Source organism: Engraulis encrasicolus, chromosome 17 (genome assembly GCF_034702125.1).
Source record: "Engraulis encrasicolus isolate BLACKSEA-1 chromosome 17, IST_EnEncr_1.0, whole genome shotgun sequence".
Taxonomy (NCBI): Eukaryota; Metazoa; Chordata; class Actinopteri; order Clupeiformes; family Engraulidae; genus Engraulis; species Engraulis encrasicolus.
This window is the reverse complement of record NC_085873.1, coordinates 4,484,583-4,510,750: the sequence shown is the minus strand read 5'-3', so window position 1 is coordinate 4,510,750 and position 26,168 is coordinate 4,484,583. Positions and strand designations below refer to the sequence as shown.

The 26,168-nt window shown below is 46.0% G+C and overlaps 1 protein-coding gene across 4 annotated transcripts in view; it reads left to right on the top strand.

The window, feature by feature from the left end:
- Positions 1–24,214, top strand: part of slc38a10 (solute carrier family 38 member 10) — a 64,983-nt gene extending 40,769 nt beyond the window's left edge. For 2 of the 4 annotated variants that reach the window (XM_063221610.1, XM_063221608.1), the window contains exons 14-23: positions 3,078–3,449; positions 3,890–4,180; positions 4,577–4,702; positions 7,246–7,266; positions 9,774–9,917; positions 11,170–11,738; positions 12,380–12,755; positions 14,233–14,661; positions 15,807–15,950; positions 19,251–24,214. In XM_063221610.1, coding sequence (XP_063077680.1) covers positions 3,078–3,449; positions 3,890–4,180; positions 4,577–4,702; positions 7,246–7,266; positions 9,774–9,917; positions 11,170–11,738; positions 12,380–12,755; positions 14,233–14,661; positions 15,807–15,950; positions 19,251–19,714 — 2,936 coding nt within the window. In that variant the 3' untranslated portion in view covers positions 19,715–24,214. The remainder of the gene's footprint in view (positions 1–3,077; positions 3,450–3,889; positions 4,181–4,576; positions 4,703–7,245; positions 7,267–9,773; positions 9,918–11,169; positions 11,739–12,379; positions 12,756–14,232; positions 14,662–15,806; positions 15,951–19,250) is intronic. The other 2 variants (XM_063221611.1, XM_063221612.1) reach the window with 2 other exon arrangements.
- Positions 24,215–26,168: the final 1,954 nt, after the last annotated feature.

Sequence of the window (26,168 nt, the reverse complement as noted above, 5' to 3'; positions counted from 1 at the left end):
TCAGTGGGCGAGTGCACCGGACCATCACGCTGGGCACCCGGGTTTGATTCCGACCCCGAGGTTGTTTCCTGACCCTTCCCCATCTCACATCCGTCTCCCACTCATTTCCTGTCTCTCTCACTGCCCTATCTCAATAATAATAATGTAAAAGCCCCAAAAATATATAAAATAACAGAGATGGTTTCAGCTAATTGCCACCACGGGACCAATGAGGATTAGAAAAAAAAAAAACTGGAAATGAGAATTTGTCCCAATACTTCTTCTAAGCGGTTTTAGTGCGTGCATCCGCATCGCCGTAATTCTCCTTGCTTTACTGCGGCAGCTAAGTAGCAAGGACGACTTTTGCTGAAGCTTGTAATTTCTTTCGAAGGCTTTAATAATGTCCATTAGGAGCGCATGGCGCCAGATAAACAAGATGGAAGAAGGGAGGGTGAAGCACCCTCTAGTTTTAGAGGGAGGAGTCCACACACTTTTTGCAGCGACATTTTGCTGTTGTTTTATTCCATGGCAGAAATACGTTTTGTGGAGAAGCTGATGACCTCAATGGTTGATATGTAGTTCGAGAAGCTGTAGACCTCAATGGTGGATGCGTAGTTTGAGAATCTGAAGACGAAAATGGTTGATACCTAGTTTGAGAATTTGAAGACCTCAATGGTTGATATGTAGTTTGAGAATCTGAAGACCTTGTGGTTCTACCATGTAATAAAGCACAAAGTATTTCTAGTGTGATGCCTTCTCACTCCAAAACGAAACTAATCAGCCATTGCCCTGACCCATAACCTGGTGTGAACAATTTCCCTTCTCAAGTACAGCACCCTCCACACAACATTTTTCCCCATTGCTTGATTTTGAGAATATGGTGGTACAGCACCAATTAGACCAAACACATAGACATCAGTAAACAAACGCTTTAAGACCCAACTGTACAAGCAGTTGATGTAAATATCATGAAAGAGCCATGAAATCCATAATGTCAAATGTTCTGCTATAATTAACACTACATTTATAACTTGCAAATTATTGTACAGCTTTGGTTCCCAAACTTTTTTCTACCTGCATCCCCTTTTGGACCTAAGTGTATTTTTTCGCGACCCCCATCCACCCACAATCCAAACCCCCGACACCATTTGCTAATATTGATCACTTATAGTTTGAGATTCACAAGAAAAGTAAATGCATTTATTAACCATATGTGAATATTATTTCTGGTAACTATTAACCCATGTTTCCCTGTTTTTATTTATAAGTCCCTTCAAAGTCGCGGAGGTGACTCCGGAATCACTATGGTTGTGGGTGTGTTCCGACTGTCGCGCCAACGAGCCTGGCCCTTTGGTGTAGTGGTCAGAGCCCCACTTTGGTAGCCCAGAAGGTCTGGGTTTGACTTCAAGGTGGGGCAACTAGCCATCCTTTTCTACAGACACAAACCTAACTTCATATAGAGTTCTTCAGCGTTGACGTCAACTTGTATGCGGCGTTTGGACTTCCGGTTCTATGGCGATTTTTTTACATTGCAACACGCCATAGAGATTCAGGTTTGGCAAAAATATAAGTTGCACGCCAACAACGAACATTAGCGTGTCCCCGCATCCCTTTCTCATTAGTGGAACGGATCGTATCATCATGTTGGTGTATTCACATGTTAAATCATGACGATTATAATTCAATATTGCTAACCCCTTTCTGATCATTAAAACTTCCGAACTACATGCTTTCCTTTGGTTGCCATGGGTACAACCCTCCGCACGTACATGACGTTAGATACAGGCGCCGCTTCTGTAGTCGCCAAAAGTTTCCGGGTTTAGCATATGGACGCAACATCGTATTTATGTCGAAGTTTGACTCAAAATGATCAACCATGTCATACCTACAGCCTATTTTTAACACCCTCGACAGTTTGCGGGGGTTCGCTAAGCGCGTGCTTGCACTCGGAGCTTATTTGAAACTGGCCCCTATTCATTCCCAATGGAGGCCGGAAGCCGATACGAACCAGGAAGTCCTTAAATGCTAACATGAAAGACTACAATCTACTACATGCTTCCGCGTTACTGAAGAACTCTATAGGCCTAATAGAACAAACTAAGTAGGACAATAACCAGGTTCATTGTGGTTTTAAAGGATAAAGGATATATCCCAGTGCTATGGGGATGTTTCTGCATTGACGTAATGGGGCTCCAAAAGTGGTGCTGCATTGAAATAGCTGCTCTATTTTTTGCATGGGCTGCCTGGCCGTGTGTGTTTTAAAGTTATGCTGTGCCGCTGCCCCCTCCACTTCCTCAAATAGTGCTGGGGTGGAGAAGGGGGCGAGGCCGGTCGTTTGTCTCCCCTGCTCAGTTTCTGTACACACACACACACACACACACACACACACACACACACACACACACACACACACACACACACACACACACACACACACACACACACACACACACCATAGCCAGAGGTGAGGGCCAGCCCGAAGTCACCAGGGCAGAACGTCCTTTCCTCTCCTCCCCTCTCTCTCTCTTTCGCGCTCTCTTTAGCGCTCTCTCGCTCTCTCTCACTCTCTCTCGCTCTCTCTCGCTCTCTCTCGCTCTCTCGCTCTCTCTCGCTCTCTCACTCCCAGCTTGCATGCGAGGAGGAAGTCTGTTTTGTTGACTGCCTATTCTATTTTGGAGGAAAGGCAGGAGGTTCAGGCCAAAAAAGCTCCCCAAATATAACATTTGTGTCTTTGTGTGTTTTAACCCGGGGACCCGGGGGCCATCTTGAACTCACCCAATTTAGCTCTGACAAGTCCATTTCAAAGAGCTTTGCTCCTTTTAAGGAAGCATCCACTCCTCTTGTCGTTTGTTTTCCAATTAGAATATTCTCACTGAATGCAGCTCTCTCTCTGTCTGTCTGTCTGTCTGTCTGTCTGTCTGTCTGTCTGTCTGTCTGTCTGTCTGTCTGTCTGTCTGTCTGTCTGTCTGTCTGTCTGTCTGCCTGCCTTTCTCCATCTCTCTCTCTCTCTCTCTGTGCTTGACAGCGAGGCCCACCGCCACACACACACCACACCCCAATGTATCCCTAACCCTCTCCCTCTGTTGTCCCTGTGTTAGGTGTAGCAGTGCCTGACGGCGAAGCCCACCGCCATGAGCCCCCCATCCCCCAGGACGAGGTGATGGTGGACTCCCGGAAGAACCGCGAGGAGCTGGCAGAGGACGAGGAGAAGGAGAAGGAGAAGCAGCGCAAGGAGGAGGAGAAGGAGAAACAGAAAGAGGCGGAGAAGGAGGACGAAGAGGCGCCAGGAGCTGGCCAGGAGCAGGAAGGGGCCGCCGTTGAGGAGGATGCTGGGAAGGTGGAGGACAGGAAGGAGGAGGTGATGAAGGAGGAGCTGGCGAGGAAGAAGAAAGAGGAGGCGAAGGCCAAGCTGCAGGAGGCGTATCGGGAGGACAACATCGGGGCAGCAGCAGTGCTGAAACCAGGAGCAGGTGTGAAACAACTCTGCTAATTTTAACCCATTTAAGCCTAAGGTACCTTCACAAAATGCCTAAGCCCTTTTTGGGAAAAGGTGCCCTGAGCCTATAAAAACCTAAATGTATCAGCCTCCGAAGCACATAAAAACATGAAATATGTTGCATTTAAAACCTACGACCCTCATCTTGCATTCGAATGTGTTCATTCAGCTCTAACATACCCACATATTCAATAAAAGTGAAATCTCATGAGCCTGAATTAAGGTCAAGAATGAATGGAGTTCCCTTAGCAGTGTGGTAGCGCACATCTTCTCCAAGCTGCCACCAAAAGCTGTAGACAGAGAAGAAAGAAGTGAAGAGTCCCCCCTTAGGAGACAGAATTTGAGCACGCTCCTTTGCTTTGGGTGGGCAGAGTTTGACTATTTATGACTCTACTGTGCTCTACTACTCTACAGCTGTTGGCGTTGGAGGAGCAGCAGAGGTGGTGGCCGGAGACACGGCAGCCGGGGCACACCCCAATGAGGTGCTGGACAAGCCAGCTCCCCGCGTCGTCCCCGTCGGCGGTGGTGGCGAAGGGCAGAAGAAGAAGAAGGTTCTGGAAGCCGTGGTGGTCCATAAAGAGCTGGACAAGCTTCCCGTGATCAAAGAGGCTGGCCTGCCCCCAGTCAAGGCTGCTGCGAAGGGGGCGGACGGGGCCAAAGTCAACCGTGTGGAGAAGGTCCAGCAAGCAGCAGTTCCCGCTAAAAGTATGTCATGGTGAAACTGGGGCGACATTTGCTGACCCCACCCCACCCCCTTCTGCCATATACATGAATTATTTACACGCCTGATGTTAAAATAACTTCTTTTAGCCGATGTGGCTATGTTTAGGATATAGCATGGCTCCATTTCTTGTAAATGTTAAAAGAATGTCAAGCTCCCAAAGTCAACAGTGCGGTGGAACGGTACCATGCTCAGGGTACCTCAGTCATAAAGGAGGATGGGGTAGAGCACTGGTTAATTACTGCCCCCACTAACCTGGCGGGTCGGGACTCGAACCGGCAACTTATGGGGCTACAAATCTGATGCCCTAACCGTTTACCCATCCTGTGTGTGTGTGCGTGTGTGTGTGTGTGTGCGCGTGCGCGCCGTGTGTGTGATAGAAGAGTCTGGCGTAGTGGGTCCAGATGGGGAGCAGAACGAGGCCCAGAAGGAGAAGGAGGTCGCCAAGGACGCCGCAGAGGTCAAGGACACCAAAGAGGCCGGCGCTGGAGACGAGAAGATGGACGGTTAGTAGAGCAGGCTGAAGCAGGAGGAGCTTATTTACCAGTTTAAAAGGAGACAGAAAGAAAGAAAGAAAGAAAGAAAGAAAGAAAGAAAGAAAGAAAGGGAAAGAAAGAAAGAAGGAAATGGAAAGAAAAAAAGAAAGGGAAGAAGGAAGGAAAGTAAGAAGGAAAGGAAAAGAAACAAGGAAAGGAGTAGAAAGAAAGAAGCAAAGAATGGGATGGACAGATGCCATTGGGCTGGGAGACTGGTCTCTTGGTCCAGTGGTATCGTACTGTGTCTCCCATTGCCGAACCGTTGTAGTTGACGAGGTCACAGGTTCAATCCCCGAGCGGGACGAAGTGCAAGATGACCTCTTGTCACACAGAGATGAACAAAAGGTGAACAGTGAGTAGATGGTCCAAAGCGGGGGCACTTATTTCTTGGCCTGGGAATCCTTTACCTTGAAAACTTCACATATAATTGAATACGACCGTAAAATAAGTCACTTCTCTAATGGCAACACAGTTTTGGTTCTGAAACTTAGTGAAACTCATTTCAGGCCAGTTAATGAGAGGTATGGTGTAAAAAAATGTTTGTTGTAAAAGAGTATCTTCATTTGAGTTCACTGCTCTGAGTGTTGTTTTCGACTGGCGTAGACGGCGATGCAACGCTCTCCACATTGTGTGTGTGTGTGTGTGTGTGTGTGTGTGTGTGTGTGTGTGTGTGTGTGTGTGTGTGTGTGTGTGTGTGTGTGTGTGTGTGAAACTGTGTTAAACCTGTCAGTGTCTGAGTTATGTTCTTGTTTATGCCTAGCTTTGCCAAGTTTCTACAGTGCCAGGCAGCATGAACATAAAGACTTTCGGGTCGTGTGTGTGTGTGTGAGTGAGTTTCTGTGTGTGTGTGTGCGTGTGTGCGTGTGTGTGTGTGTGCGTGTGTGTGTGTGTGTGTGTGTGCGTGTGTGTGTGTGTCCGTCTTCACATGATTGTGTCTGGCAGGCAGGGCAGGCTTTTTGTGGTGTGTGTAAAATCGGGGGAGTGTGTGTTCCCGCCTCTCGCCTCGCCTTGAGGAGCTACAGGCCACTCGGAGGTCACAACCAACTGCACAAGGACTTCACAAGACCCTCTTGGAGCTGCTCTCTATTAAGTGTGTGTGTGTGTGTGTGTGTGTGTGTGTGTGTGTGTGTGTGTGTGTGTGTGTGTGTGTGTGTGTGTGTGTGTGTGTGTGTGTGTGAACAGAAAATTAAGTGTGAAACGATGCAACATGTGCCATTTTAAGTGTGTAGTTTGAGACTGGGGGCTCTCATTTACCTTTAAACAGAAGAGAGAGACATACAGTTAAAAGAACCAGGGCTAGATGGTGAGATATTACGATGGATATAAAGAGAGAAGAAGACAACTGTGATCATTGATAAGCCAGCCTGAAGCTGTTGATTATTACTGCCAGCTGATCCAGAGACAGACCCCAATCAGTTTTCAAGAAGACAAAAAAACATTTTTTACTAGTGTGTGGGCGTGTTGGCGTGTTGGCGTGTGTGTGTGTGTGTGTTGGGATGGGGTCAAATGCTTCTGTGTGTGTGCATTTGTTTTTGTTTTTATTTCTTTTCGTCATTAAATGTCCCCTTGTGATGGTCAGCCCCCTTCTCTGCTCTGCATGCATCTTCTGGGGGGGAAGAGGACGAGGAAGAGGGAGAGGGAGAGGGAGGAGGGGTAACATTGCTATCCCCCTCTTTAATTTGGAAGAGGGAAGCAGACAGAACCAACAGGGACACACTTTGTCCTGGCATTCATTTTCTGTGTCCTTCACACACGCACACACACGCACGCACACGCACACACACACACACACACACACACACACACACACACACACACACACACACACACACACACACACACACACACACACACACACACACACACACACACACACACACACACATGCCACCCAACTTTCCAAAATGTAGTCCTGGACATACACCCCCTCCAGTTATTTTTCCAAAATGGGTTATAGATAATTGTGTTATGTGACAAAGTTAGGTGTGTGTGTGTGTCTGTGTGTGCACACGCGTTTTGTGTGCGCGCACGTGTGTGTGCGCGTGCGTGCGTGCGCGTGCGTGCGTGCGCGTGCGTGCGCGTGCGTGTATGCATGCGTGCACGTGCACGTGTGAGAGACATGTGCTTATTCAATTGTCTTTCGGTGTATTGTTTGTTTGAGTATGTGAGTTAAAGTGTGTGTTAAATTGGCCAAGAGACCCAGATCAAGTGGTTTGTAGGTTAAGCATGCTGCCCTTCTGGTTTCACAGTGTTGTGCTCATGTGATGTGAACCTGTTTCACTATTTTATTTCTCTCTCTCTCTCTCTCTCTCTCTTGCCTTTTATCTCTTTTTTCCATTGTGGCTCTCTCCTCTCCTCTCTGCTTTCTCTCTCTCTCTCTCTCTCTCTCTCTCTCTCTCTCTCTCTCTCTCTCTCTCTCTCTCTCTCTCTCTCTCTCTCTCTCTCTCTCTCTCTCTCTCTCTCGCTCTCTCTCTCTCTCTCTCTCCGTGGCTCACACTGGATTCCTGCCACAGTCATTAAAAAGCTTGTCGCAGGTATGGACCTTCTGCCTTCCGTCTGTCCTCTCAGCTGTCTCTTTCTCTTCACCTGACTTCTCACCTCACCTCCCTTTCTTCCCCTCTACTCCCCTGTCCATAACTGTGTCTCTGCCTCTATACCTCCTTGTCCATGTGCTGTTTATACTGTAACTGTCTGTCTGTCTGTCTGTCTGTCTGTCTGTCTGTCTGTCTCTCTCTCTCTCTCTCTCTCTCTCTCTCTCTCTCTCTCTCTCTCTCTCTCTCTCTCTCTCTCTCTCTCTCTCTCTCTCTCTCTTCCAAGGCCCTGTAGTCTCCCTGTCCTCATTATTTCTTCATTTGTATCTTTCTCCCTTCTAGTCCATATGTCCTGTCTAACACTTTCTTTCTCTTTGCTCTGTTTGCCATTTGTATTACTCCTCCCTCTTCCTCCCGCTCTGTGCTATCCTTTCCTGTCATCCTCTGCCAGTCTCCCTGCATCCCTCTGGTTTGTGTGTCTTCTTGCCGTTTTTAGATGATAGTGCAGGTAGCCCGGTATCTCTGTGTTTGTCTAAAGCGAAGGGGGGAGGAGAGTTTCCCTGCCTGGATTCAAAGCCAGGCCTCCAGTTTTCCTGGCTCTCGATAGATAAAGGCTGCGAGTTAGGATATTGGAAAGAAGAGCCCATAGAGGTAGTACATTATGCCTGCCTTGTGTACACCACGCGCGACCTACGCTACATGAGCGGCGAAAGTCATTATTTCTCTATGGGGGGAAGGTGAATAAAGCTACCAGAGAGAATTCGCCAGGAGCAAAGCGAAAGCGAACAAAGCGAACAACCAATTGGGAACGTTCATATCTCAGAATGTTCCAGGCTGTCAAGCCAGAGCCATTATGTGATTAGCTAAATCAAACATGTCAATGCCGCGTCCAGAGCAAATATGGCAAATTCATGGCAAAAAGTTCTTCAACCATTTCCGCTATCTGGGTACTGTAGGTCACGCTTGGCGTACACAAGGCATTAGACTGGAGGTGATACTCCCCTTTCCACAGCAATCCTGGCAGCCATTATTTGTAGGTAGATCAGAGCAATGTAAATTAATGGAGAAGGGGGCTCGCTTCTGTCAAAATTGCTTAATAATCAACAGACTATACAAGGGCAATGGTAGAAATATGCTGCTAAATATCTGCCTAACTAATGTGAACTGATTTTAAAACATATTTTATTGACTTATGATTTAAGTAGATATTTAGCCTGACGTTTCAAATCTAGTTCTTGATTAAGGTGTCACTTCATATTTACACAGTTTTAGGCCATTTTTTGACGGAGGTTGTGTTCTCCATTGATTTGCATTGACTTAAGATCCCAGGTCTACTGTACCTACAGAAGATTGAGGCTACACGTTCCGTTTTCCAGTGCGGTCGCCACTTGCCGTGTCGCCTCCAGTCTAATGTTCTATACCTCCATGGGTGTAGTGGTGTGGTTGCCATGGAGGCTCAGTCTCAAAACCGGGCGGGGCTACTCTCAGTGTTCTCCATAACAGTGTTATAATGTGAAAATGTTACACACACGCTTTATTATCAACTCACCAACCAATCTCATTTTTGAAGATGATGTCTTGTCTCAAGTTCCAAACATTTTTGTGTGGGCACGTGTGTGTGTGTATGTATGTCTGTGTGTATGTGTGGGTGCATGTGTGTATAAATGTCGCCACATATCTCTGTCTTAATTATTGTCATTGTCATAATTCTCATTGCTGTAATCTACTCAATTTTCTCAACTGAATAGATGGGGTCACATGATAATTTGGGAATTAACACATTATTTGATATATGTACGATACACATGTAATGCACCATGTTATATACACATAGCCTCAGCGCACTTTCAAGGATTTCAAAAAGACCAACCGTCCTTGACCAATGTGGTACAGTATGGTTTGTGATATGGTATACAACGGACAACAACTTGATCTTACCATAAGCCTGTCAACGCCTCACTTTATTCCTCTCTGACACCTTCTGGGGGACTGTAGAGTCCCCATTGACAAACACGATCATATAAGACCCTGTGCTGTGCCATGGTGTACCACCCTGGTCAAGATAGCAGAGGCGACCTCGACTGATCCATGTGTTTTGTTTCTCTTTTGGTCTTTTGCCCTCTTCCTGTGTTCTCTCTGTCTTTTGGTTCCTGTCATCTTTCTCTCTCTCTCCCGCTTACTCTGTCTCTATATATTTTCCCCACTGCCTTTCTTGCACTTAATCTGTTTCACACTCTAACTCTGTCTGTCTGTCTCTCTGTCTCGTTCTCTCTCTCACACTCTGTCTCTCTCTCTCTCTCTCTCTCTCTCTCTCTCTCTCTCTCTCTCTCTCTCTCTCTCTCTCTCTCTCTCTCTCTCTCTCTCTCTCTCTCTCTCTCTCTCGTTTTTCTGTCTATCTGTCTGCCCTCTTTCCACTTTCTGCCTATCATTTGGCCTCGTTGCCTCTCTGTCCCTCTCTCTCCCTCTTTCCCACTTTCCCTCCCCATCACTCTCTCCATCCCTCCAATCAGAGGGCCAGTTGGACCATGCTGCCCTGCTGCAGGTGATTCAGGATCAGCAGAAGGCACAGCAGCGTCTGCTGGACCAGCAGGAGAAACTGCTGGCCGTCATCCAGGAGCAGCACAAGGAGATACACCAGGAAATCAAGCAGCCCAGTGAGTGGAACTGCATACATGTGCACGCACGCACGCACCACACACACACGCACGCACGCACCACACACACACACGCACGCGCACGCACACACACGCACACAGCAGCCCAGAGACTGTAAAACTCACTCACTCACTCACTCACTCACTCACTCACTCACTCACTCGAGAAAGAGCCTTTGGGATACCCCAGCCCAAAGTAACGGTCGTCATGACTCAATCCAAATTTGATTTGAATTTCTTTCACACAGATGGACTTCACTTCGACCTTTCACTAGTTTTTAGATTCAAGATGACTCTGAGAGTTAGAATAATTCACGCTGACGTTCACAGAATGAATAAACCAAGTTGGGCACACCCAGAGTAGTTTCAATTTTGGCCTCTCTCCCTCTCTCTCTCTTTCTTCCTTTCTTTCTCCCCCTCTTTAAATGCTGTGGACTGGAGGCGTATAAGTGACATTTTGGGTGTGAAAGTGGCACATACCTCTCTTGTGCCAAACAGAATACGCAGGTGTTTTTTATTTATACAAGTACTTACAAGGACACATACTTTATATACATTTGTACACACACACACACACACACACACACACACACACACACACACACACACACACACACACACACACACACACACACACACACACACACACACACACGCAGTTCTTTCTTATGATCCCAGACATTACACACACACACAGACATACAGAGCTCACAGTTTTATGCACTTATAGGATAGCAGACATACACAGCACTTAGTCACAGCTAGTAAATGGGCTGTTGTGTAGTATTAAGGGAAGGGCAGGTCGTGTTTGGCCATTGGAGAACGCAGAGCTGACATAAGTGGTAGGCTTGGCACCGGGCGTCATCACACACACACACACACACACACACACACACACACACACACACACACACACACACACACACACACACACACACACACACACACACACACACACACACACACACACACACCCTTTTATCCTCTCTTCACCCCACACCTCACACGCCCGAACACACTCACGCCCTCTGCACAGTCATTCTCTTACTGTCTGTCTGAGTTTCTTCCTGACAGTTTGTCTGACTCCGTCTCTCTCTGTCTTGTTTTCTGTCTGTGCCATGTCTGCCAGTTCAATGTTAAAAAGTCTGCTCTACTCTCAGAGAAGTAAAATACTCCTTGTGCTTGACCTTTGTGTTGTTTTTGTGTGCGAACCTGCTCTCACTTTTGAACTTTTCTCTCTGTTAACTTCCAGACGCAGCGGAGGGAGGGGCGGCGGCAGTCCTCGACCCAGGCCAGCAGGCCCAGCCTGGGGCAGGTGCCGCTGTGGGCCAGCAGCAGCCTGGAGCTCAAGCACTGGCCCCCAACCAGCCAGCGGGAGGCGCTGTTGTTGAAGTGCCGGCCATCAAGGCTGCACCTGCTGCTGCTGCTGCTGTTGCTGGAGATCAGCAGCCAGTAGCCCAGCAACCACAAGGTGGCGCTGTGGCACCAGTGGCCAAACAGGATGGGGTACCAGCAGCCAAACAAGAGGTGGTGGTGGTGGCGGCGGCGGGAGCTGGGGCTGATGCAGGTGCTGGAGCAGGTGCAGCAGCAGTAGTAGGTGGAGCGTTGCCCGCCCCGGATGTGGCGAAGAAGGTGGAGGTGGGAGCCCGCGGAGTGCCCTTGCGCCAACAGGTGCCTGAGCAACCTGTTGCCGTCCAGCAGCAGCCTGAGCAGAAACCCCAGCAGGCCCAAGCCCAGGCACAGCCTCAGCAGCAACAGCTACAACAACAACAGGCAGTAGAGCAACAGCAGAAGGAGCAGGAGGTGGCAGCATTGAAAGAGGTGCAGAATATGGTCTCTGTCATCTGTGTACTTCAGTGGATTTGAATATTTTTGTATTGCATTTAAGGAGATGCTTTGCTTTATACCTCAATGCTGTGTGTAATACTGTGATAATAATGAAGGTGTTTACTTAGAGTTTACTTGTAGGCAAGTAGACCTCTTATTGAAGCATGAAAAGCTGCGTTAAGAAGTCTAGTTGCATACAGGTAAACTCATTCGACTTAGATGACCTGGAGTCATGAGAATCTGGTAACACTTTATAATACTGGATGCATAAAAAGCAATTTAAAGACTTGGTCAATAATAAAAAAAAACTTTTTCATTATTGGTTAATTATTGACTAAGTTTGTTACTGCTTTATAAGATATCTACAAATAATTTGTTCAAGACTTAACAAACCTACATTTTTAATGAATTTGCAAAAACGTAAATGTTTGATCAAATCGGACCTATGAAATACTAACATTATTCACAAAAAAATCAAATGTTTTGTTCATCAGTTAATTAGTTTTTATAATGCTTTTTATGCATTCACTATTATAAAGTGTTACATGCATTCTTCATGGATGATTCTCTTCTGTTCCATTCCATTGTGTTCTATTCTATTCTATTCTGTTCTATTCTATTGTGTTCTGTTCTAGAAGGAGAAGGAGCGGCAGGTGCAGGAACGGCAGCAGCAGCTGGAGAAGGAGCTGGAGCAGCAGCGGGAGGAGAAGGCTCGCCTGGAGCTGGAGCGAGAGCGCGATCGCGAGCAGCTGGAGCAAGAGCGCATCCGTCTGGAGCTGGAGCACGACAAGGCCCAGGCGGAGCTGGAGGCCGAGAAGGCCCGACTGGAGACGGAGAAGCTCCGGCTGCAGCTGGAAAAGGAGAAGACTGAGCGGGAGGTGCAGGAGCGTGCCGAGAAGGAGCTGAGGTTGCAAGAGCAGCAGAAGCACAACCAGGAGCTGCAGGGCATCATCGACGCCCACAATGCCAGGGAGAGGCTGAACATGGACGCCCGGAACCCCGGCGGTGTAGGTCAGTGGCTCGCAAGGGAACAATCCACCCTACTTCCTTGATTAAATGTGCTGTTTTCTGAATCGAGACAAGCTCCTCCGTACCTCTCTGAGGTTTGTGCATGTTCCCAGTCAGTCAGAAGCACTGGTACGCTAGTATTTTTGGGGTCTTAAGGTAGATGTGACCAAACTCTTCCACCGTTTCTCTGTTTACATATGCTTTGTTTGTGGATTATCTAAGAAGCATATTCATTGCTGTGCATTACCCTTATTTTCCCTCGGGATTAGTAAATGACACTCTACTACTACATTTCTAATTCATTTACGGCAGGGGTGCCCAACCTTTTTTTAACCGAGATCTACTTTTGAAGTTGATGGTCTGCCGTGATCTACAAAGTCAAATTTAAGGATGTCAGTATGAAAATTTAGGACCACCATTTATTATTATGAACAAAATGTTTTTAGTAGGCTACTATGGCCATATCTTTTCAGTGTGTTTTTAAAGTGTGTTGAATAGCCTATCTTTACAAAGCAATGCAGCACTGATAGTATGCAGAGATAATTTCAGTCATACACAAGTCATAAACAACTGAAACAATTTCAAAATGATAAACATTTGGTATATAAAAGGCATATGTAGGCACATAGGCCCTATTTCTAAAATATGATGAAGCATTATCATGCCTTCAGTGGTAGGCTACAAATTAAAAAGGGCTCAGAAATTCACCATTTGTTATGGGTAAATAGTAGGCTAGTTAAGTTCACTTTACTATGAGAGAGAGAGAGAGAGAGAGAGAGAGAGAGAGAGAGAAAAAGAAAGAAAGAGAGAGAGAGAGAGCAATGAGAGAACTCATTGGATTGGTTAACACCCCTGTTAAGAGTGACTTCTTCTATGAAGGTTTTTTTTTTCAGCTCTCTGGGACAGTAGCACAGCAAAGGCTTTCTATTGTGAGTTTGGCCAATCGTTTTGTCCACAACTGAAGCAAGAAACAGCACAAATTGAAGTGAATTCCATACATGTCAATAACTAACATTTCCCTTACACGCGGCACGCGATGTAAACGCAGTTAGCGATGATGCATGCGACTAGCGATTTGGACGAAGATCCTCGCATATCGCCGCGTCATAACGCATCGTTGCGCACATGTTCTGTTACTCACCCGATGTTACATGTGTGTGCACACATGAATCAACTGTAATACCCTTACGGTCACTTCCTAATGCTTTCCCCTCATTCTGTGTTACCGTGGGACTAATTATCTAACCAATACAGTACCAGCAACTTGCTACATAGCCTACTTTTGAAAGACAGTATTTTGCCCGTCACATTAGGCCTACATGTCTCGCGATCGACTGCCACTCCCCTCGAGATCGACTGGTAGCTCGCGATCGACTGGTTGGGCACCCCTGATTTACGGGTATTAGCTGTGGTTGTACCTCCTGATGTCTGAGCCCAGAAAAAAAACATCATTGACCCACCTAATGCTGTAATTTTTCAGGTGTAGGTATCGGTGTTGGTGTTGGCATGGGGGCAGGCAATGCTCCTGGCCTGGATGGTGCTGGTGCTGGTGCTGATGCTGTGGTGGGGATGGGCGGAGAGGGCCGAGGAGTCCTGGAGCCCCAGCCAGTGAAGAACGGCGGCAGGGACCTGAAGGTGAACAAAGACGACCAGGACGACGATGGTGGGCTGATGCTGAGCCAGGAGCAGCATGAGCAAGTGGAGGCGGGGGTGGAGCGCGGGAAGGAGGAGGAAGGGGTGAAGGCGAACGGAGGAGGAGGAGGTGAAGGGGGCGCCGGCGCTCCTGCTGCACAGAAGGAGAACAACATCAACAACAGCAGGGATCAGGCCGGGGGCGGCATGGACCTGAAGAGGCGCAAGAGGCACGTGAGGGCCCTGGGCTCAGAGGTCGTCGCAGGACCAGCAGGAGGTACATTCTAGAACCTTTATTCTACAAGAAAAAGAACTGCTCTAAGTACTCTTATGCCTTGTGTACACCAAGCGCGACCTACGCGACCCAGGTAGCTGCGGCGGTTGAAGAAGTTTCGCCATGAATTCGCTTTATTCGTTCTGGACGCGGCATTGACATGTTTGGTTTAGCCAATCACATAATGACTCTGACTTGACAGCCTGGGACCGCGTCATAGCTCATTGCCATAAGATAAGATTAGCTTGACTTTAATCGTTAAAATTCGCTCTGGTCGCTCAGTTTGCTTCGCTCCTGGTGAATTCGCTCTGGTAGCTTTATTCGCCTTCCCTACATAGAGAAGTAATGACTTCCGTCGCTCATGTAGCATAGGTTGCGCTTGGTGTACACAAGGCATTACCGCGCGAATAGACCAGGCGCGATGCGATTCAAGCGACAGAGTGCAGCAGTAAGCGATACGAGCGATTGAGGAGACTGGAGTATGTCCGTACAGGCAGAAGGCAAAGCATTCAAGCATTCCCATTGGCTGTGGTCACTGACCTCTATACAGTCATTGGCTGTCGCGGCTTGTCGCCGAAACGCGTCATAGAAAGTTGAAAAGATTTCAACTTCAAACTGTCGCGCTCGTCGCGCAAATCGCTCTTGTCTCCAGAATCACTTTTGTCGCTCGCCTCGCTCTGATCGCCGCTGGTGTATTTCTGCGGTTAGACTCAAGCAGATGCTTGCTCACACATCCAGTATAGTATACATATTATATACAGCAGTAAACATGTCAGCGCAATATACAATACGCATACAATGTCGTTGTACGTTGATACGATGTGAAGCATATATTTCAAATAGCTTTGAGTGATCTTTGAGTGAAAAGCACTATATAAATGCTGTCTTCTCCATTTAACAGCCCTGTTGTAGGGCTTTAAGAGTTGGACTGTAGATCACAGGGTTGCAGGTTCAATCCCCACCCTGACCTCTCCCTACACCTACATCCATGGCTGAAGTGCCCTTGGTCAAGGCACCTAACCCCACATTGCTCCAGGGACTGTAGCAATACCCTGTACTTAAAATAAACGTCAGTCACTTTGGATTAAAGCGTCAGCTAAGGGTAATGTAATGTAATGTAATGTCTTCTCCACTCCCCATTCCTCCAGGTGGGGGTGGTGAGGGTGCAGTGCCTGGCCTGGAGAAGCTGCTGGAGATGGGGCCACAGGACCTGCACGCCGCCCTGGAGAGCCAGCTGCTGGGGGAGAGCCTGGTGCACACGCGGCAGATCCAACAGTGGCAAGGGCTCGATGGTATTAGCACGTTTTTTTCCCCCACATATCTACAGCATGAATGTGGATGTGTATGGATGTGATGTGTGTGGGAGGTTTCAGTAGAATGTAATTGTGTGCGTGCGACGTGCGTGCATGTGTGTATGTGTGGTTTTGAGTACTTTTCTAATATCTTTTATCTCATCGTAATTTTGTTGTATTTGTTACAATGACAAACAAAAAGATTTAGATATAATTTTGTTCATGCAGTGCGTGTTATCTCTTTCTTAACCCCATCTCTTTCTTTTTATTTATTTATTTTCCTTCGATAGTATTATCCCATTTCTTCCTTGAAATTCCTTTCCCTCTTCTCTTTCGCTCTTCAGGTTCAATTCCTTAGTTTAAAATATGTGATTACAAGACGTCATCATATTTATATCCCCGAAACGCGGAGCGTCGGGGATGTAATGGTTTTGCGTGCACCGCCGCCGCCGCGTCCGCCGCCGCGTCCGCCGCCGCGTCCGCCGCCGCGTCCGCCGCCGCGTCCGCCGCCGCGTCCGCCGCCGCGTCCGCCGCGTAAGGTCTTTCGTGTTAACGCGATAACTTTTGAACGGATGTTTGGATTTGTCCCAGATTTGGTGTGTAAATGCTCTAGGGCAGGTTCATGAACTGATTCGAATTTGGAGGTCAACAATTTCAAGATGGCCGAATTCAAGATGGCCGAATTTTTGTTTGGCCCATTACTTCTGACCGGGTGGATGGATTTGTCCCAGATTTGGTGTGTGAATGCTCTAGGGTGGGTTCATGAACTGATTACAGTTTGGAGGTTAACACTTTCAAGATGGCCGAATTCAAGATGGCTGAATTTTTGTTTGGTCCATAACTTCTGACCGGGTGGATGGATTTGTCCCAGATGTGGTGTGTGAATGTTCTAGGGTAGGTTAATGAACTGATTCAGGTTTGGAGGTCAACAATTTCAAGATGGCCGAATTCAAGATGGCCGAATTTTTGTTAAGCCCATTACTTCTGACCGGGTGGATGGATTTGTCCCAGATTTGGTGTGTGAATGCTCTAGGGTGGGTTCATGAACTGATTACAGTTTGGAGGTTAACACTTTTCAACATGGCCGAATTCAAGATGGCCGAAATTTTGTTTGGTCCATAACTTCTGACCGGGTGGATGGATTTGTCCCAGATTTGGTGTGTTGTGAATGTTCTAGGGCAGGTTCATGAACTGATTCGAGTTTGGAGGTCAACAATTTCAAGATGGCCGAATTCAAGATGGCCGAATTTTTGTTTGGCCCATTACTTCTGACCGGGTGGATGGATTTGTCCCAGATTTGGTGTGTGAATGCTCTAGGGTGGGTTCATGAACTGATTACAGTTTGGAGGTTAACACTTTCAAGATGGCCGAATTCAAGATGGACGAATTTTTGTTTGGTCCATAACTTCTGACCGGGTGGATGGATTTGTCCCAGATTTGGTGTGTGAATGTTCTAGGGTAGGTTCATGAACTGATTTGAGTTTGGAGGTCAACAATTTCAAGATGGCCGAATTCAAGATGGCCGAATTTTTGTTTGGCCCATTACTTCTGACCGGGTGGATGGATTTGTCCCAGATTTGGTGTGTGAATGCTCTAGGGGTGGGTTCATGAACTGATTACAGTTTGGAGGTTAACACTTTCAAGATGGCCGAATTCAAGATGGCCGAATTTTTGTTTGGTCCATAACTTCTGACTGGGTGGATGGATTTGTCCCAGATTTGGTGTGTGAATGTTCTAGGGTAGGTTAATGAACTGATTCAGGTTTGGAGGTCAACAATTTCAAGATGGCCGAATTCAAGATGGCCGAATTTTTGTTAAGCCCATTACTTCTGACCGGGTGGATGGATTTGTCCCAGATTTGGTGTGTGAATGCTCTAGGGTGGGTTCATGAACTGATTACAGTTTGGAGGTTAACACTTTCAAGATGGCCGAATTCAAGATGGCCGAAATTTTTGTTTGGTCCATAACTTCTGACCGGGTGGATGGATTTGTCCCAGATTTGGTGTGTGAATGTTCTAGGGCAGGTTCATGAACTGATTCGAGTTTGGAGGTCAACAATTTCAAGATGGCCGAATTCAAGATGGCCGAATTTTTGTTTGGCCCATTACTTCTGACCGGGTGGATGGATTTGTCCCAGATTTGGTGTGTGAATGCTCTAGGGTGGGTTCATGAACTGATTACAGTTTGGAGGTTAACACTTTCAAGATGGCCGAATTCAAGATGGACGAATTTTTGTTTGGTCCATAACTTCTGACCGGGTGGATGGATTTGTCCCAGATTTGGTGTGTGAATGTTCTAGGGTAGGTTCATGAACTGATTCGAGTTTTGAGGTCAACTAATTTCAAGATGGCCGAATTCAAGATGGCCGAATTTTTGTTTGGCCCATTACTTCTGACCGGGTGGATGGATTTGTCCCAGATTTGGTGTGTGAATGCTGCAGGGTAGGTTCATGAACTGATTCGAGTGATTTGGAGGTCAACACTTTCAAAATGGTGGAATTTTTATTTGGCCCATAACTTCTGACTGGGTGGATTGATTTGCACGGTAACTCCTTAATTTAATGGTTCACCATTTCAGTGAATCTACCATATCAGGTAGGCCTACAGTGTAATAACCAGTGTAACAATATTTAATACCATGTAATACTACTGTAATACCAGTGTAAAAATAGGCAATACCAGGTACAGTGTAATAACCAGTGTAACAATATGTAATACCATGTAATACTGATTTATAATAATTACAAATAATCATTTGGTTTTAAGCCTATGCACGTCATTGATCTATGTATAGATATTAAATATATTTATTTTATATTTTGTATTTATCATAAACGTTCATGAAAAGGTGGACGGGAGTGGTAGGAATGATTGGGGACTGGAAGCGTCGCGTTTCGGGGATATACCTTAAGCAGTCGAAGGCGACTGCACAGGCAGTCTAGTTTCTGTATCTTGCTCGCTCCGTTTCTTTCCATTTGCATTGATGTGTTCCTTTTACTAATTTCTGCCTCTTTATTCTCTCATTTGTTCTCGTTCTCTGTCTCTGTCTCTGTCTTTGTCTCTCTCTCTCTCTCTCTCTCTCTCTCTCTCTCTCTCTCTCTCACGCTCTCTCTCACGCTCACACTCACACTCACACTCACACTCACGTTCACTCTCACACTCACACACACACACACACACACACACACACACACACACTATTTCTCTCTCTCTCTCTCTCTCTCTCTCTCTCTCTCTCTCTCTCTCTCTCTCTCTCTCTCTCTCTCTGCCTTTATCCATCTCTCTCCATCCCTCCCTCCAGAGGGCCAGTTGGACCATGCTGCCCTGCTGCAGGTGATTCAGGATCAGCAGAAGGCACAGCAGCGTCTGCTGGACCAGCAGGAGAAACTGCTGGCCGTCAATCAGGAGCAGCACAAGGAGATACACCAGGAGCAGGAGCAGGAGCAGGAGGGGCAGGTCGAGGGGGACTTGGCGGAGGTGGAGGCTCAGGACGACGTTGAGGAGCAGCAGCAGCTGGAGATGTGGCAACAGGTGGAGAAGGAGGTGGAGAAGGAGGCCAAGAGTTACGTTGAGGGACATCATCATCAGCAAGAAGTGGAGAAGGAGGTGAAGGAGGAGGAGGTGGCTGACTCCACTCCTCAGGACAAAGGGCTGCTCCTGCTGCTGCTGAAGAAGCCCGTGCTGGAGGTGGAGATACTGAAGAGGGCTCTGGCACATCACAAGCCAGCAACACACACTCAGAGTCAGGGCACACAGCAGGGGTGAGAGGGTCACTGAGCGCAGTCACATACAGGAATTAGCCTGGTTTTAAACAGAATGTTTTCAGTGTTGGATTTAAAACAAGTGAAGAGCTTTGTGGCAAAATGACATCCATTTTGGAATATTTGGGGACATTTACATTTTTGTATTGGGCATTGCATTGTATTACACTGCCAAATGCACTTTAATATAGGGTTAAAAAACAGTTCTCAAAATATTCAAATGGCAAGTATTCACAGATGGATGAGGGGACATCTGAACAGTCATTTCCAATGATAAAATCCAAAATTCAAAAATGGCGCTTTCGTCATTTTGCAACAAAACTGTTATGTCTGTTAGTATGTGTTGAAGAGCATTGTGTTACCAGAATGTGGAATGAAGTAAAGGCGTTTCCATGGCTCCTGCACAAACCAAACATTGCCACCATTCCATTGGAAATGGGAATATTCTTTGCATGTAACTGCGCTCATTGAGAGAAAGTGGTGAATGGACACTAGCGTGCCTGTGTGAGACATGCTGCACAAGTCAGTCATACAGGTGTGTGATCTCACACAACCACACGTGCGCCAAACAGGCAAAAGTGCGCTGAAGACTTGTACCACACACACAGACTTGCACAAACTTTTCAGCCAATGACTCGACTGTCTCCATTACTTGTGCTCTCCATCACTTCCAGTTAACGGAACACATCCAACACACACACACACACACACACTGGACAAATTCTTATCATTCCTTTCATTGATGCCTTCAAGGTTTCCATGTCCAGTGGAAGTAGAGTACAACAAAAGTCCAGAAAAAGATGACTGGGAAACCACCTGCCACCTGGTCAACGTGTCGTGATGAGACAGCCACCAATGTCTTGATCTCCTGTGTCAGTGACCTTGAGTGAGTTGAGAGCTGTCATACAAAAAGTCATTTTTAAAGGTCATTTGAAGGTTCTTGTTTTTTCTTTCTTTTTTGAATGCTAGAATGTCAGTGGACAGACAGAGACTCTCTCCCTTCTTCCTCTGTCCATTAAAATCGCCCCGTGGTTCTATCCTTACCAGCCTATAGCGCCCTCTACAGTGCTCTTAGTGGCTGGACTCTTCAGTGCCTCATTGCACCATTAGTCCGGGACATGCTTGCTGTGTGCCTTGAATTACGTATGCAGCAGTCACATGCGATCGAGTGCACATACTTGCTTCAGGATGACCGGAGCGCTTTCCATGATACTGGAGGTATCACCTAGGGGGCAGGTAGCCAACGGGGCTGTGATTAATGCTGTTGTTTGGCTCTACCGCCACCTCAACATGGAAGTTCCGAAGATCGCCCCTCACGGTTTTGTCATTATTGCATCATACGCATGCGTATCCTGCAGCAATCATGTCCCGGGCCTTACAGTACTACATACTGTGCAGCATCTCACTACCAGCAAAGAAGAGACAAAAATACAATTGCATTTGAACTAAATACATTGCTTTAAATGGATAATGTACTACTGTAACCGTGAAAGGACCCATGGGTAAAACGCAGTGTTACCCATTTCCTATGAAAGCCCAGTCAGACATGGGATAGAGTCAGCCTGGTTGACATGCAGCCTTTGTGCGTTTGTTGTAGTTGTATCAAAGAATCGTCTAGTAGAGTAAAATACACCAACCCCTGCGTACCCAATGCAAAGCTGTGTGTGCTGAAGTTCGGTCTGCTAAGCGTTTCCCAACCAGGGGTACGTGTACCACTAGGGGTACGCGAGCACACCTCAGGGGGGTACGCGGGAAAATGTGATAATGGCAATTGAATGGAGTATAGTCATACTGAGATAAAGGAATATACATAGAGAGCATGGGATAGGGGGTACTCATGGTACAACAAAAAGGCTTAGGGGGTACTCGAGTCAAAAAAGGTTGGGAAACACTGGGCTAAGGGGTTGTTGTACCCTCCTTCTTCTTCTCTTTCTGTGGTGTTTGGTGGTGGCTTGCATAATATGTATGCTACCGCCATCTACAGCGCTAAGGGAACTCTGAATTCTGAACCATAAGTCTCCCAAGGTCTCCTAACCGTAGGTCTCCTAAGGGGACATTCACCTGACATGACATGGATCCAGGAAAACTATAGGCTTTATTTGTCTTAGTCTTCTAGACAATTCTTTGGTTGTACTTGTATGTTTCTTGGAGACACCATGGAGTGATGGCCTGCTTGCTTGATCGCACATAAAATGTCAGAGATGACATGATATCCTTCCTCCAAACACCCAAAAGTTCACTAGAGAACGTTTGGGTTCACCAGAGAACCTTTGGGTTCCTCAGAAAACAGCTGAGTGTTATCTGAGGGAACCCTCAATTTTTTTGCAGTGGATTGTTTTGTTTTAATTGGTTTGTTGAGAAGCTAAAGAGTCAGACTTTGAGTTGTTTCTATTTTAAAGAGGACCATGCATGCACACTGCCAGGACATTTCTATTTGTTTTGTCATGCTGTATAAGGAGCTGTACATCCTAGAAGGAATTGGGCCGTTGGAAGACCTGTCAATCCTGGGTTCAAGAAGTCGTAAAAACCCTGACACTTTTTTCCTTCTAACACCAAATGTGATCTCTCTGGCTTGCTGATGTAATTATTTTGAGTATGCTTTACGATCGGCTGACTCAGAGCTGAATCAAATTATTGGCCAGCTTTTTGCTGTCTGAACCAGAGTTCAAGGCACTGCCTATTGAGTCCTCATTCCAGTGGTCTTGGGGCCCTTGTGCTGATTATCATTTACTATTATAGATAAAGAATACTAGATGCCATGTTGACCACCCTCTTGTATTAGAAAGAATGGCTGAAGGCATAGCAGTGCCATGTTTAGCCGCTTCCATCAATCAGTGACAATGTGATGCAGTCGTTACCTTGTAGGTGGCGGTAAAACAGCATCTATGAAAAATTTGAGCTACTGGCCCAAGATGGTGGCGCCCAAGGTTGAGGCCCGGCAAAAGGCTAAACACGGCATCTAGTGTTTCGTATCCGTGATTTACTATAAACAGGTCAAATGTTAAAGGTGACATGCTTTGGAGACGTGATCGCCTTAGGATGAAACCCAAACCAATTCCTCCCATCCTCTCCTGTTGCTCGTGGCCTCTAGCCTCAGTGTCCCCCTGCCTACATGAAGAAAACGGTAAACAACAAAGCTGTCAATGTTGGCAGAACAGCTTTTGGAGGACTATTCTCCATTCAACATCCTGATTGCAAATGCGATAATGACTTTTGAATTGTGCTTTTGTGAAATATTGAAAAAAACGTTAATCATCAATATTGCCATGCCAGAAGCAACAGGAAAGGAAAGAAGGAACTAGTTTGAGTTCCAGCCGTGATCACCTTAGTGTTGTCTAGGACCTCTTACAGGAGCTTGGAGCTTCCTTGTTTGATCATTTCAGCAAAGGTGATTTTCGCAAAGTGTAATAAAGATTAAAATGATAAAGAAAATCATATGTGAGACCTGTATTAGGAATAGAATTCAATCCAAAGGGTTTTGTGAAATATTTGTTGTAATATATTTTATTTATTATTATATTCTTTTTGTCTCTGTTGCATTTTGTTAGTGACTTGTTTTCTGTGCAGAAAGTTTTTTTTTAAGTCTTGCTTTTGTCCATCCTGTAGCTGTTTAAAGACTACCCTTTTGCTGCTAAAGGAATGTCACTTTATGGTCCTCTAGTATTCAGATCTGTTTTTCTACTTGGAATTATTTTTCTGTTATTTTGTTGTCTGCAGTGTTGATGTGCATACATGTTATTGTTGTGTTGTGAAACCTCAAGGTCATTTGCCTTCAGAACAATATTTTCCCATCATATTCCCATCACTTTAAAGACTTGTGGACCCTCTGTCAAAACTCAGATGTGTGATCACTCAAATATTAGACCAGACATCGCATCAGTTTTTTGTTGATTTACAGACACCTGCCCAGGAGCTTTTCCCGCCTTCTTGTGGCCTTCCATTGGACTATCCTCCATTCCATTCAGCGATCTCAATTTCTTGTCCTCTTTGCCCAAATGTGCCTTAACTGTTAGAACTTTTCTAGATGCATTCCACATGGATAATAGGGGTGTATAGGAAGGAGGCTTCTGTGTTGTTACAACCAACCCCATCGGGACACGTGCCCCCATTTATCCCACGTGTATTACACCCTTTTGCCCAGGTCATCAGCTGGCGTCATGTAGATTCATGACCTGTGCATATCTCAAAACACCGCTCTTCTCTTTTGATTGTACCAAGTGCAGCTTTGAGTATGCAGTGTTTTTACCACAGTGTGTCCCTCCTTGGCTCAGCTGTGTTGTATGCTCACTGATGTTGAACTGTTTATATCATTTCTATCAGCTGACATTTTTATGGCCCATTTCAGTGCGCGAAACCATTGATGACCATTTTTAAGAACATTGACCTTTTTTAAACTCTGCAACGTAGCTGGATTTATTTTGTAAATGATATCCTCTGTGATTTCCCTTTCCTCTCCTGTGCTGTACAAATTTAAGAAATAATAAAGTTTATATATTCAAGTCTGCTTGGCCTGTGACTAACAATTACAGTTGGATGTAAAGGGGGGAATTTGTCCAGATATGTCACGGCAAGGAGGGCTGGACTGGTCATCTGGCGTAGAGGACTTTTTCCCAGTACTCGACAATCCTCAAGGGCTCGACAATCCTCAAGGGCTGATTTTGGGGGTTTTTTTGTCTATGGGCACGATCGTGATGAAGCAGTGCTGCTTTTGCTAGGCAGTGGGCATGCGCACTTTACCAGCTTGATGCATTCTGGTTAGAATTTTCTAACCACAATGCATCAAACTGGCAAAGTGTGCATGCCCACTGCCTAGCAAAAGAAGCACTGCTTCATCACGATCGTGCCTTATATTTCACTCAGAGATCAGCCGCGATAGCGCGATACATGTATTATTGCGATGCATTGCAATATTTACTTCATTAATTTACCTCAATATACAAGAAAAATACAAATAAAAACTATGGAAGTATATAAGTAGAACAGGTTACAAAAGCCTACTGATCATTTTTTTTTAAATGTTTTTAAAATACCAATGATGACGCTTGAAAATCTGGAAGCTTGAGAGCACCATCACATTACATGTGGCTGTTTTCTGGACTGAAGGGTAACAACTTTGAAAGGATATATCACAATACCGCCTCCTTGCATCACAGTATCATGACTGCGTATCGCGATTTCTCAATTCAATACCATATCATTACAGCCCTAATGATCGTACAGCAGTGAGGGTTGGACTGGGTGAGGGCTGGTCTATGCCAGAAAAGCCTGGGCCTTTTTTGGACCCTGGCCAGCCCTGACTGCAACACTTTAACCACTGGTTCCCAAACATTTTATGCCAGGACCCCCTTTTAGCCCTAACTATATTTTCATGACCCACCATCCATCCATTAATTTTGCTCACTTTTAATTTTGGATTCTCAAGAAAAGTGAATAGGCCTGCATTTATTTATTAGCCATATAAGTGAGTACTGTTACTAACCAATTTATGGAATTATGGCAACTATTATGGTGACTACTACTATGCCTTTTTTTTTTTGAAAACCTCCTTCTCTCTGCAAGCCCTAGTTTGAGAAACACTGCCTTTAAACCAATTACAAACGTGTGCCAGACAGGACTCCATTTGGCTCACTAATTAGGCATTCAGTTTGACTGAGACAATACTAGAGACTGGGCTGACGAAGGCTTAGTCATCAGTAATAATAAGATATAATTGCTCATGAACCAACATGATTAGTGTCCATGATCCTCTTGTAAATTTTATCTCCTAATGGGGGCCTTTTTTCCAGGGGCCCCCTTTTTATAACGCTTAACAGTCCTTATTTATGGAACTAGGGGACACATAATCAATCAGGCCCAATCGATTCCCCGTTTTGCCGTAAAGTAAAGTAGTGTGTGCAGAATCGGCACCTTCCTTGGGAGACATGGTGTCGGCAACAGGGGCTGTTGACAGATTTGACTGGCCCCAGGACAGTCATCTAAAAAGGCCCTACACCCAATACATACAATCTAAAGACCCTGGGCCCCCTCCCTCTCTGGGCACAGGACAAGTGACCTGTTTGCCCCACCTCTGTGTCCGCAGTTAAAAGTGTGCTTGGGAGTCGTCCAAGGCGAGCATTACTCTAATGACCAGACCATATTCATTAACACCTCTCGTGCCTTTGACACGGTGCGAAATGGTACCACATGACTGGCATAAAAAAGGCCTTTCCTGCCACACTTCAGTCCTCATGACCTGCGCCAGACAGAGTCGGGGCAACACAGGAACTCCCTCCTCCTTCCACTACCCATGATCCCCAGAGAAGGGGTCGAGGCGGTCACGTTTTACCCACGTCATAAAAGTAGATAATTTAATATAATAAAAAATAATGTCCATTGTCAGTCAGGACAAGTGAGATGGCATGTTGACTATTTATGTTTCTTTTGGAAATGACCAGTGCCCCAATGTTATCTTGAATCTA